The sequence below is a fragment of the Bubalus bubalis genome, chromosome 23, assembly GCF_019923935.1.
Source record: "Bubalus bubalis isolate 160015118507 breed Murrah chromosome 23, NDDB_SH_1, whole genome shotgun sequence".
Classification (NCBI taxonomy): Eukaryota; Metazoa; Chordata; class Mammalia; order Artiodactyla; family Bovidae; genus Bubalus; species Bubalus bubalis.
This window is the reverse complement of record NC_059179.1, coordinates 8,117,061-8,131,266: the sequence shown is the minus strand read 5'-3', so window position 1 is coordinate 8,131,266 and position 14,206 is coordinate 8,117,061. Positions and strand designations below refer to the sequence as shown.

At 37.4% G+C, this 14,206-nt stretch overlaps 1 protein-coding gene across 4 annotated transcripts in view; it reads left to right on the top strand.

Annotated features, from left to right (window-relative positions):
• Positions 1 to 14,206, top strand: part of PRKG1 (protein kinase cGMP-dependent 1) — a 1,428,274-nt gene that overhangs the window by 529,744 nt on the left and 884,324 nt on the right. For all 4 annotated transcript variants that reach the window (XM_025274139.3, XM_025274138.3, XM_044935211.2 and 1 more), the window contains one exon: positions 1,123 to 1,236. In XM_025274139.3, coding sequence (XP_025129924.1) covers positions 1,123 to 1,236 — 114 coding nt within the window. The remainder of the gene's footprint in view (positions 1 to 1,122; positions 1,237 to 14,206) is intronic.

The following is a 14,206-nucleotide window of genomic DNA, read 5'->3' as shown; positions in this document are numbered from 1 at the left end:
ACAATTCTGTGATTTCATAAATATATTATTCTTAGGTAAAAGTGGGTCGATTTTTAAAAAGGAAGGAGTAAATGTAAAGCTAAAGCTCTAGAAAGTTAAATATTACAGGAAGCATATAGATTAAAGGGGGTAATTCATGGAGACAATGTATGAAGGCCTGACATTCGGACAAACTTGGTAGCGTTAATTCCTTTCAGTCACTAGCCACTGCCAAGCATTAGGCTTCCCTTCTGCAGCCTGTGGCTAAGTAACTGGGAAGAGTAATAAAGGGTAAGATAAAGTATAGAATAGACTGTGTTGCCTTGTTATTTCTTCCCCCATTATATTAGGTGATGAAACATTTGAATTCATAGCTTTGAATTTTAAAATATATATATATATATTTAAAATTTCCTTCATGAATAGCACCTCCTTACTTTCAGGCACCAATATATATCCAGTGTACGCTTTTTCCTTAGTTTTTCCTCCTTTAGCGCTTCATTTTCCAAATCTTTTGTAGAATATCGACAGTCCCAGTGTCTCCTTCTTTCCCCTCAACCTTTGTATTCAGTAGTTTGGTTTCCTTACAGTCCATGTTGCAGGGCTGAGAAGCAGATAAAACAGTCTTGGCCCAGTTGGATAAGATGTTTAAAAATAAAAGATACTGTGAGCTGCAATTGAATAATGCCCAAGGGTCAAAGTAATTTCCCTTTGCATAATAGCTGCCTTACTCAGAGGAGAATTCCCAATATGAAGTGTGCTGTAGAAAACATATGCACTCAATTTTTCCTTGCAAATTCAAAACGACTTTAAAATTGGAATTACTAGAGTTTTCTAATATCACATTTGGAGTAATTTCACATTTTGACTTTTTTATTTCTATCCCTTTCTTTTTTTTTTTTTTTTTTTGGTGTTTTCTTTTAGTCTCCTTTCTAATCTTATCAATGATTAATTTAGGAAAAAATAATTTAGGACAAGATTTGCATTTCTTGCATTGCATCTTGAGGATGATTTTGTTTTAGTTGGTAACTGCTTTGTATTTTTGAAAATGAGCCTGGCCCTCCTCTCTCATCTTAGAAATGCAACATATGAAATAAAACATGAGAGAAAATCAAAATGATATGTTTTCCTTCTTCTTTTTAGATGGTAAGGTTGAAGTTACAAAAGAAGGCGTGAAGCTGTGCACAATGGGTCCTGGTAAAGTGTTTGGAGAGTTGGCTATCCTTTACAACTGTACCCGGACGGCGACCGTCAAAAGTAAGGCTATTTAAAAAAAAAAAAACAAAAAAACTTTTCAGTGTCTTCTTTCCTTTGACCTGTGAAGTGTTAGATAATATGCCTCTTGATTTTAATCTTTATAATTTCATTAATCTAGCTTCTAATTACTGCTTTGCGATACAGTTGATATTTTTATCCTAAAGAGTAATTGTTAACATTGAGTTAAATTTTGTTGCTGACTGATTAAAAGTATCTTTTAACCTTGAACTCATAAATTAGCATTTATAAAATAGCACTTTATGAATTATAATTAAACAGGAGCAAGATGTTGCATTTTCTGCCTTAAAGTCTCAGAATCATATTTAAGTACATTTTATGTATCTGTCTATTTTGGGTTGCATTCCCCACATAAACTTCACTTATTCATTCAGTGGTTTAGAAAAATTAAGAGGAGAAATGTCTTTCGTCTCATTCAAACCCTGAGTAAGATATCCTGAATTCTAGAATTGCGTCTGAGTATATTCTTGTCTTCAGCTGCTCATCAAGCTGTATATTATAACGTTTTTCTTTTCTACTGATTGAGCTTATTTTAAGTCGAGGCAATAAAGCAGCTTGTTTCCCTAATTTTACATGTATGTGTATATATGATTTCTCTAGCAACTTTTATTGCTTGGTAGAAGCAGCTGCAATAGTTAGAAGGAAAAGAAGTTTGTTTTAAATATTCCTTCTTCCTGAGTACAGGATGTAATGAATGTGTAACAAACAGAGCTGGAAGCCAAAGCCGACAATGGAAGGTCTAGAGCATCTTCAGGCAGAAATGTGTATTTAAGGTTTGAAAAGTTCTTCTGACATAGTATCCTGTGAATGATTGCAATCATGTTATTTTGATTAGGTTGTGTCATTAAAACAATCCTGTTGGCAAAATGACAATTAAGTTGCTATTGTTAATTTTATCTGAGTGTCACTGATGGTTTTATATATTGCTTTTTTCCTCTCAGAAGTATGGCACGTAATTGACAATATGACATTAAAACTTGAGTTGTAAAGAACTGAAGAAGGCATGGCCAGCTAGAGTCACAAATTCTTACAGGTCTTGTTAGTGAATTACCTTTTTAGTCACTGAAATCGCTGTCACATCAGTGGCAACTGGGGCCCTTATAAAATCAATCTTTCTTGACATTTTGATTCTTGATGTCTGAGAACACAGAACTCTTTTGATTGATAGGCACTGCCATGTTTTTATTTCATGTGATCATTTAATTATGTGACTCAAGGGATAATGAAGCCCAATGAACCGTAACAGATTTTGCCAGAACTTAAACTCACTGAAAAAGTGTCTTAACTAGAAAAAAGAGCGGTGATGACTCCATTAGGTGAACAGATTTTGCTATCATGCTTCATTTTGATGAGAAATATGTTACTTCTAGGGCAAAAATGGGCCATGATGGCACCTTTGGATTAAAATAAGCTTTCTCTGAATTGTGAATAATTTTTTAAGGTTTTAAAATACCTAACTGATACAAAATATTTTTATATGTTGCTCATTTAATCTAACTAAAACTTCCAAAGGCAAACAATTGATAGTGAGATGGTGCTTAATCTTGTGAAATATTAAATTGTTATTAAAGAAATACTTTAAACTGAATAGAATATTTAAATGAATTTTATAGCCCAAGAGATTTTTTTGTAAGGTGATTGCTTGGCTTCATGCAAGTCAATTTTCTTACTAGGTTCCTATAAAATGCTGTTCGGTTGTACTCGCCTCTGTTGTTCTCATGTTTGATAAATGTAAATAGACATTATGCATCTGTTCAGCAGCAAGGAACTAAGTGTTGAATGCAAATGATACTCCTCACTATTTGGGGGTAAGAATTTTATCCATCATTAAAGGGAATGAGCAATGGATCATGTTCTTTAATTCAGACTCAGATGTCTCATGTGTGTGAGTGTGTTTATGTGTGTGTTCATCATGCCCCCTTGGTGTGGAGGATGCATTGAGAAGAGTCTATGGTTAATGATGTGCAAATACATCTCTGCATTTATAGGTGCAGAGATTTTGTGCATGCCTAAGGAATGTTATCTATTAACCTCTGAATGTTGTGTGAGAATTATAAGGTGTAAATAAAGGTCATTTGTCATTTAGGACCCTTTGTGCCTGCCATCTTCTGTACTGCCAAGGGAGATTGTCCTTACCAACTGGAGTCTTAAACACTATTTTAAATTTAAGTTATACTCTCAAGCTGATCACTTTATAACTCTAATTAGATTCCATTGTATTAGTTTTATCGAATGACCACAATCAGTGCTATCTCACTCTTTACATGTGATTTTTTTTTAATGTCCTTATTTGGTTTTCCAGATCCACTTGTCTACCAGAATTCAAAATTGTGTCGTCTCTTATCTATATTTTTTGTAACCATTGTTTTGCCAGTGGTGACCATTTGGAGTAGCTTTCAAAATTGATTAATCTACTTGGGTGCAGTAGTCTTTTAAGTCTGAGGAAGTTCCCCTTCCTATTTAATCGCTTGTCTAGCCACACATTTTTCCTTCTCACTTACCTGGCTTTTCCCCCACTTACCTCTTTCCCCCAATACCACTTTCTTTCATGATTGAAAATGTTGATGATCTCTCCCATCTTTCTCCCTAGATCAGCCTGAAAGCTGCCTAGGATTTTAGTACATTTTTAATCGCACACTCATCACAAACTTTAGGTAACATTCAAGAGCTCCTCAGTGTACATGAGTCTTTTCTTTTTCACGAGAATAACTTTTTGAAATTGTATCGGGCCTTGAATAAATTCCAGTGACTTCCTCTGCTAATGAATGTGACCCAAGCACCTGTGGGTTGGCTTTTCTGTTTTTTAAGTAGGATATGATTTTTTTTTATATTGAAGTATAATGAATGTATAACATTATATTAGTTTTAGATATACATGATTCAATATGTGAATATATTGCAAAACGATCTCCACAATATCCATCCAGTTAATATCCATCACCATATATCATTACAAAATTTCTTTTCTTGTATTAGAACTTTTGAGTTCTGCTTAGCAGCTTTTAAATATGCAACATAGTATTGATTCTAGTTACTACGTGTACATTACAACCCCAGGACTTATTTTAAAATTGGAAGTTTGTACCATATGACCTCTTTCACTCATTCTACCCACCCTTCACTGCCCCATCCTCAACTTCTGGCAGCCACCAATCTGTTCTCGGTATTTGAGATCTTTTTTTTTTTTTAAGATTCCACATATAAGTGAGATCATAATGGCGCTTGTCTTTCTCTGTCTGACTTGTTTCACTTAGCGTACTGCCCTCAGTGTTCATCCATGTTGTAGCAAACGGCAGCATTTCCTCCTTTTTTACGAAAGTAGTATTATTTATATGTACACCTCATTTTCTTTACCTATTCATCAATGGATACGCATATTGTTTCTGTCTTGGCTATTGTAAATATTAGTAATGTGGATGTTAACATGTGGGTTCATATCTCTTTGGGCATTAGTGTTGTTTATTTCTTGAATAAATATCCAGAAGTGGAATTGCTGGACCAGAGAGTACTAAGAGTCTTAATTTTTTGAGAACTTCCATACTGTTCCCCATAATGGCTACACCACTTTATGTTCCCACCAAAAATGGATGAGGTTTTCCTTTTCTTCAATCCTTGCCAGCACTTGTTTATTTCTTGTCTGTTTGCAAACAGCCATTCTAATAGGTGAGAGGTGATATCTCACTGTGATTTTGATTTTCATTTTCCTAATGATTAAGTGATGTTGCAGATCTTATCATGTGCCTTTTGGCTATCAATATGTCTTTGGGAAATGTCTATTCAAATGCTCTGGCCACTTTCTAATCAAATTGTTTGTTTTATTTGTTGATATTGAGTTGTATGAGTTCTTTATATATATTGGATATTCAGTTCAGTTAATTTGCTCGGCTGTTTCCGACTCTTTGCGACCCCATGGACTGCAGCATGCCAGGTTTCCCTGTCCATCACCAACTCCCGGAGCTTACTCAAACTCATGTTCATAGAGTCGGTGATGCCATCCAACCATCTCATCCTCTCTCATCCCCTTTTCCTCCTACCCTCCATCTTTTCCAATATCAGGTCTTTTCAAATGAGTCAGTTCTTTGCATCAGGTGGCCAAAGTATTGGAGTTTCAGCTTCAGCATCAGTCCTTCCAACGAGTATTCAGGACTGATTTCCTTTAGGATGGACTGGTTGGATCTCCTTGCAGTCCAAGGGACTCTCAAGAGTCTTCTCCAACACCACACTTCAAAAGCATTAATTCTTTGGCTCTCAGCTTTCTTTATAGTCCAACTTTCACATCCATACGTGACTACTGGAAAAACCATAGCTTTAACTAGACGGACCTTTGTTGGCAAAGTAATGTCTCTGCTTTTTAATATGCTGCCTAGGTTGGTCTTTAACTCATCAGATACATGATTTGCAAGTAATTTCTTTCCCCATTCTGAAGGTTGCCTTTTCATTTTGTTGGCTTTCTTTACTCTGCAGAAAGTTTTTAGTTTGATATAGCCACACTTACTGGTTTTTGCTTCTGTTGCCTTTGCTTTTGGCGTTAAGTCCACAGAATCATCTCCCAGACCGATTTCAAGGCATTTACCACTTACGTTTCCTTCTAGGAGTTGTATGGTTTCGAGTCTTACTTTCATGTCTTTAATCCAAAATATGTATTTTATTAAAGCTACCGATTGACATATGCTCTAAATCATAAGATTGTTCATAGTAATCCAGCTAAAAGAACTATGGTAGTTTGAAGCAAGCTGTTTGTTTTTCACCTGGGAAAAATCTTCTGGAATTCTTCTGAGACTAAATAAATGTATACCATTTGTTATTATGGTCATGCCAGGAGGAAGATCTGATAGCACCAAGAAGAATATTTTTTTAGAGCAAAAACCGTAGTGATATGGGGGATGGGGTGGGAAATCCATGTTACTTTACAGAAAATCTGTACTAGTAGTTTACTTTTATCTTATATAACATTGATTCTTCCTCTGAGGAATGAGAATATGCAAATATATAAAAATAATATTGATAGCATCTAACAGATGCCTTGGATTATTCATGACTTGTGTGCAAGTTAAGTCACTTGAGTTGTGTCTCTTTGTGACACTATGGACTGTAGCCTGCCAGGTTCCTCTGTCCAAAGGGTTCTGCAGGCAAGAATACTGGAGTGGGTTGCCATTTCCTCCTCCAGGGGCTCTTCCCTACTCGTGGATCGGACCCTCATCTCTTATGTCACCTGTATTGGCAGGTGAGTTCTTCACCGTTACTGCCACCTGGGAAGCCCATTCATGCCTTAAATAAGTTCAAGGTTTTTTTTTTTTATTGTGATATGAAAATAGTCACTTTGATTGCATATATCCAATTACAGGCATTCCAGATACCATGGGTAGGAAAAAAAAATCAGTTGTTATATTTGATTTCTGTAACACCAAACAGTGTTGTTTGAATTTCACATTTTGTCTAAATATTTTAAGATTGCATAAACAAAGGAGCTTTTACCATCCATTTTCAAATGCCCTGAAGGATAGGAATTTCTAATACATTCATTCAATACCCATGGCTTACTCAATTCCCATACCTGAAAGCATATCATTATCATGTTTTTCTAAGTGTCATTCCTGGTTGTGATTTCACCTTCACTACCCTCACAGCTAAGGCAATATCAATTTACACTCACCCTGGGCCTCTTACCCTACTTCTATGCCCAAGGTTCTCTAAAATCACAAAAATGGAGACGTTACTGGAAACATAAGATAGAAAAGGCACTTGTTGTACAGTGAGAGAGAGATTAAGTAGTACATACCCTGTTTGTACATTTGCATAAAATGTGCCTTATTTTTACCTGGGTTTCTCACAGCCAGTTCTCACAACTACACAAGAATTTTTGAGGTTTGAACCACATGCTCTTTGCTCAAACTCCAGTTGTACATAAATTTGTATTTTTGCCTGAAGGCGCTGAATTGAAGCTTGTTCCTCTTACTTTGAGTGCTCCACTGAAAGTACCCCAAACCTTAGCCAGTATATAATTCACATAATTCATTCAAAGAGACTCCAATAAAAATCCAAGACCAAAAGTTCTCTCTTTGTAGGAAAACATCTTGGTACCAGATTAGGGTGATTATTATATACAAGTTACCTTCAAAATGGCTTGGTGGGTATAAAAGCTCTTTTATGAATGGAGTTGGGCAAAATATCTGAATAATTCTTTCTCCTTAGATTATTTATACAAGTATTTTAAAATTCCTCAGTACTATAGTACTAACACAAAAGAACTTACAAGAAATCTGACAAATTGGGACTTGAATAACGAATAACATCTGATTTAATGTGAGTACTTTCAACTTTCCATACTTAAACCTTCCTGAGATATTTGTAAAGGGGGGAAGCTGAGCAATCAAGATATTTCACTGTGTCAAAGATGTTTTTAAGAACAAGTTGAAAGGTTTAGATTTTCTGTTTATTTTTGTTTTTAAAGTAGAATTGAGTGTGTGCAGTAAAATGGCTTGTGTTTTCCCTTGCAGGTCTGTTTCAAACACTGCATTATTCAACCTGACTTAAGAAAATCTGCCAACTGTCAAAACCCTAAAAAGATGAATTGGGAAAAAAAGTAAAAGGAATTTGACTATAATTTCTTGCTCAAATAACTCTATGCACTATAAACGTAATGCCTATACCTCCCAGGTCAACATATGGTGCCTTTTTTTTTTATTGGTAAAGAAATGCAAGGAATGAATGCCAGTTTTATTACTGATATAAAGGAATCTTAGATGAAGCTCTTGGAGTGGCTGTAAACCTTGACAGTTTCTTAAGATGACAATATCAAGAAGTAAACAATTACATGCTGCTAAGTCACTTCAGTTGTGTCCGACTCTGTGCAACCCCATAGACGGCAGCCCACCAGGCTCCCCCGTCCCTGGGATTCTCCAGGCAAGAACACTGGAGTGGGTTGCCATTTCCTTCTCCAATGCATGAAAGTGAAAAGTGAAAGTGAAGTCGCTCAGTCGTGTCTGACCCTCAGTGACCCCATGGACTGCAGCCTTCCAGGCTTCTCCGTCCATGGGATTTTCCAGGCAAGAGTACTGGAGTGGGGTGCCATTGGCTTTTAGGAAATGCCATTATAGTGTTCCATAAAGTGCCATTTTTATGATAATGATTTTCATGATGTAAAAACGAACCAACGTTGTCTGCCAGTACAAGCAGTTGGCATGTGTGCCATTATTACCTGGGGTTTTAATGACCGGGAGCAACCACATACTGTCAAGCTCCCTGTGCGCCAGTGTCAAGGCAGAGGAGATAACTGTGTTAATGAGACAGTCTCTGTTTTATCTTCAAGAGGCAGATTAAAAAGATGCATGCTTTGCTTTCTCTCAGTCTGATGAATTCTTTATACCAAGAACCCTGAAGGAGGGTACAACATCAACTTAGATGATAAAGACTAGAAATACGACCCTGATTGCAGAAAGAATAGCTCAGTAACTTCCCAGGAGTCGTCTTTATTGTCACCAACCTGGACAATGAAACAAGCAGATGGCATCATCTTGAAGAAGCAGGTACATTTGTTTAGTGACTTAATTCGATAATCTTCTTCTTAGTATAATTTTCTATCACATTGGTCTATTAAAGAATACTGTAAAAATTAGTAACATAAATCCAATAATCCCTAAGAAATAAATTTCTTTAATAAGCAAAGCAACTCACAAGATACCAATGATGATATAACAGATGAGCATAAACAAATAGACCTGCAAAAGCTATTCTGTATATTCATGAACAGTTATTACACTATAATCTTTTTCTTTTAGAGGCTGAAGCTGTTTTTCTAGTTTCTTTTGATGGCAACTTTTATGATTAGAATTGATTTATGATTTATACTTAACCATTTCCAGAAAAAAATCTAAATCTAGTATTGACTAGGCCTGTCAAGTAGGCATATGTTAGCGGTGCTTCTTGGGATAAAAACAAAACCCTCTCACAGTCTAAGGAAGGCACTAGTACTTAATTCCTTCTTGCATGGGTGATGCTCAGTCGCTTCAGTCACGTGTGATTCTTTGGGACCCTGTGGACAATAACCTGCCAGGCTCCTCTGTCCATGGGATTCTGCAAGCAAGAATACTGGAGTGGGTTGCCATGCCCTCCTCCGGGGCATCTTCCTGACCCAGGGACCAAACCCATGTCTCTTATGTCTTCTGCATTGGCAGGAGGGGTCTTTACCACTAATACCACCTGGGAAGCCCCTAATTCCTTCTAAAGTTAGATAAATTACTCTTTTGTTGCATCCTTTCATTAGTCAATCATTAAATACTTTGTTTCCTATATGGAGCGAATAGTCAGGCTGTAACTGGGGTATTATTATTTTTTAAGAATCATGGGTAGTTTAATAGTAAATTCTATACAGTGGGCAAGGAAGGCTTTTTTTTTGTTTGTTTGTTTGTTTTTTTAGCAATTTCTATAATCCTGCGGAATTGGTAATTTCCCCACAAAGACCTACATCATAAAAGAGCTTCCACACAGTGCAAAGTTTGTGTCAGTTTTAGACATATTAAACCTTCATTCATACATTCCATAATTTGATCAGAGGAAATTTTAGTATTTACTCAACTGATTGAAAGAATAAAAAGAAAAATACTAAGATCAATATTATATGTTCTGTAATTATTCTTTAAAACTTTCCTACATTGAGATAGATTCCCAATGAATGCTCAGTAGTAAAGATGGATAACAAGTGCAGTTAACATCATACTAGACTCAGAGATTTGGGGATGGGTGATGCTGTGAAAAGAAGAGAAGCGAAAAACAAAGGAGAAAAGGAAAGATATAAGCATATGAATGCAGAGTTCCAAAGAATAGCAAGGAGAGATAAGAAAGCCTTCCTCAGCGATCAATGGAAAGAAATAGAGGAAAACAACAGAATGGGAAAGACTAGAGAGCTCTTCAAGAAAATTAGAGATACCAAGATGCAAGATGGGCTTGATAAAGGACAGAAATGGTATGGACCTAACAGAAGCAGAAGATATTAAGAAGAGGTGGCAAGAATACACAGAAGAACTGTACAAAAAAGAGCTTCACGACCCAGATAATCATGATGGTGTGATCACTGACCTAGAGCCAGACATCCTGGAATGTGAAGTCAAGTGGGCCTTAGAAAGCATCACTACGAACAAAGCTAGTGGAGGTGATGGAATTCCAGTTGAGCTATTCCAAATCCTGAAAGATGATGCTGTGAAAGTGCTGCACTCAATATGCCAGCAAATTTGGAAAACTCAGCAGTGGCCACAAGACTGGAAAAGGTCAGTTTTCATTCCAATCCCCAAAAAAGGCAATACCAAAGAATGCTCAAACTACCACACAATTGCACTCATCTCACATGCTAGTAAAGTAATGCTCAAAATTCTCCAAGCCAGGCTTCAGCAATATGTGAACCATGAACTTTCAGATGTTCAAGCTGGTTTTAGAAAAGGCAGAGGAACCAGAGATCAAATTGCCAATATCCAGTGGATCATGGAAAAAGTAAGAGAGTTCCAGAAAACATCTCTTTCTGCTTTATTGACTATGCCAAAGCCTTTGACTGTGTGGATCACAATAAACTGTGGAAAATTCTGAAAGAGATGGGAATACCAGACCACCTGACCTGCCTCTTGAGAAACCTGTATGCAGGTCAGGAAGCAACAGTTAGAACTGGACATGGAACAACAGACTGGTTCCAAACAGGAAAAGGAGTACGTCAAGGCTGTATATTGTCACCCTGCTTATTTAACTTATATGCAGAGTACATCATGAGAAATGCTGGGCTGGAAGAAGCACAGGCTGGAATCAAGATTGGTGGGACAAATATCAAGAACCTCAGATATGCAGATGACAGCATCCTTATGGCACAAAGTGAAGAGGAACTAAAAAGCCTCTTGATGAAAGTGAAAGAGGAGAGCAAAAAAGTTGGCTTAAAGCTCAACATTCAGAAAACTAAGATCATGGCATCTGGTCCCATCACTTCATGGGAAATAGATGGGAAAACAGTGTCAGACTTTATTTTTTTGGGCTCCAAAATCACTGCAGATGGTGATTGCAGCCATGAAATTAAAAGGCGCTTACTCCTTGGAAGGAAAGTTGTGACCAACCTAGATAGCATATTGAAAAGCAGAGACATCACTTTGCCAACAAAGGTGCGTCTAGTCAAGGCTATGGTTTTTTCCAGTGGTCATGTATGGATGTGAGTTGGACTGTGAAGAAAGCTGAGGGCCGAGGAATTGATGCTTTTGAGCTGTGGTGTTGGAGAAGACTCTTGAGAGTCCCTTGGACTGCAAGGAGATCCAACCAGTCCATGCTAAAGGAGATCAGTTCTGGGTGTTCTTTGAAAGGAATGATGCTGAAGCTGAAACTCCAGTACTTTGGCCACCTCATGCGAAGAGTTGACTCATTGGAAAAGACTGATGGGGAGGGATTGGGGGCAGGAGGAGAAGGGGACGACAGAGGATGAGATGGCTGGATGGCATCACCGACTCAGTGGACGTGAGCCTGAGTGATGGTGATGGACAGGGAGGCCTGGTGAGCTGCGATTCATGGGGTTGCAAAGAGTTGGACACGACTGAGCGACTGAACTGAACCAATGGTATGTGCTAAGCCCATTTTATTACTGAAGCAGCTGAAACGCAGAGCCAGTCTCAGGGGGGGGCCGCGAGGTGACAGAACTTTGATGCCATGCAGCTGTCACAAAGTTTAAAATCTGGTCTGCAGGTCACATTTCCCTAAAGCACAAGCACATCCATAGGATTATTCCTGTTGGCCTTAGGACTCTATTTTCACAGAAAGTTACACAGTAATTACAATTCACAAGTCACAGTTGTTTTATTTTTTAATTTTCAAATTGTAACACATGGACTCCCAGTAAGTACATCTGTTAACAAAAGAATGAATTGTGTGACTTACTAAAGAAAGGATCATAAGCTTAAAATCTTAGAGACACATAATGAACAATCAAAACCAAGTGAAGGATTTAATTTATGCAGTTCATTGAAATACTTAATAAGTGTTTCATGGAATGAAATTTTATTCAGTATTTGAGACATCACTAATTGGTTATGTATTTTTTCTGTAAACCTAATAGTCAATGAATTTCTTTAAAGCAGGAGTTATGAATAGAGAGCAATTCAAAAAAAAAAACATGAATAAGAAAAGAAATTTTAAAAAATATTTTTGTACATTACAAACATATTGCAATGAAACATATTGAGTCATGTCAAAGGTGCTTGCCTTCATTTTTCCCTTTAATTTCCTCTGCCTAGAAGAAACATAATCTCAGCAATTCATTGATGAATCGGAGATGCTTACTGTGTCTATAGGATGTCCTTTGCTGCCTGGATAAGTTTCTGAGTAATCATGATGTCTATGCTTTATAATTCCCAGCCTGTCATTCAGTCATTCTTTAAAGTCCTCCTCAAAATACCCTAATGTAATAGGTGAGATGGGCTGTTTCTGATTTTTCAGATGAGAAAATGGTGACAAGATCATAGAGCCCATTAATGCTAGTTCATTTACAAATCCTCTGACAAATTTAGGTAGCACTCTTTGGAGAACTTTTGCTATAGGCACCCCTCCTTCCAGGTGTGTAGACTTCTGAATCAGGCGTGCAATTTGCCTACTACTCTATACATAAAATGTGGTCCCTTGATTAGGGAATTTCAGATGTTTAGTACAATGTTTATCAAAGTGGCCCTGCAGTAGCAACCATCAACATCATTTAGGTACTTGCAAAATCTCCAGCATTCTCCATCCATTGATTCAGAAATTTTTGAGTAGGGCACACTAATCTGTGTAAAACAAGCCCTCTGGATGATTCTTATGGATCTAAAGTTGAGGACCACTGATCTGGACCCTTGGGGTGCTTAATTTGTATCAACCTAAACGTAGCACACTCTCCGTGCATCAAATTGTTTATGTGGAAGTATTTAAAAGAAAATTTTGAACACCATAATAAGTAGTCGGTTTTACTCTTGCTGTCATTGTAAGTCTTTCCCTTCTTTTGTTGCTGTCGAGTAGAGATGACGGCGGGGCCTGGTGGGCTGCCGTCTATGGGGTCGCACAGAGTCGGACACGACTGAAGCGACTTAGCAGCAGCAGCAGCAGTAGAGATATTTAGGAAAAGTTACTTTTCTATTTTTCAGTAAAACAGCATCAGCGGAAGAGTATCAACATTGTGCAGATTATTAAGATATTCTTTTGAAGAATAGTGAGAGGTACATTAAAAGAACAGGTTGAGAGGGAAAGAAAAAATTTAAAAAATCATGGGCTGCTGGGCCATGTTGTTAACAAGAATAACTTTTAGATTTTTTGGCTTTGCTGGCTAGCACATTGGTAGGAAATCAGAAAAAAGAGAAAGTTTTATTTGATTTTGTTGTTTTTCAGGCTCATGGCTGTGGTTTGGATTAAATGAAAAAACACATGTGTATGGATGTATTTAATAGAACCACTTGAGTGGGTGATGTTTGAATAAGGGGAATGTTTTTCACTGATAGTTAGATCCAGTCCATTGGACCAATTGTGGAAAAGGTCCTTTAGAGTTGGTGTAGGTGGTCATTGATTTCATTCATGAAGAGAGCCCAGGAAGTCCAAGATGGATTGCATATCTCTTAGTGTCTGATTATTAGAAGATAAAGAAACATCCATGGATCACAGTCCTTGAGGAAGGAATGAGGAGTTCCTTGGAATTGAGACATGTACAGATCTGAGGCCTGGAGTGCTGAGGGATGTAGGTAAGGAAGTGAGCTGATTTCTGCAGGGTATTGGGAACTGAGTTTTCACTGTGAATGTGGCAGTAGTTAGGCAGTAACCACTTCTCAGAAAGGCAGGGAGGCAAGGGTCAAGAAATTCTATGGCTTAGGAAGCTGAGCAGTCTTCTGCACTGTGTTCTTTGCTGCTTGTATTCCCCAAAGGGCAATCTGTCTTACTAATAATACACACTTCATACCCTCATAAGTCCTCCTGT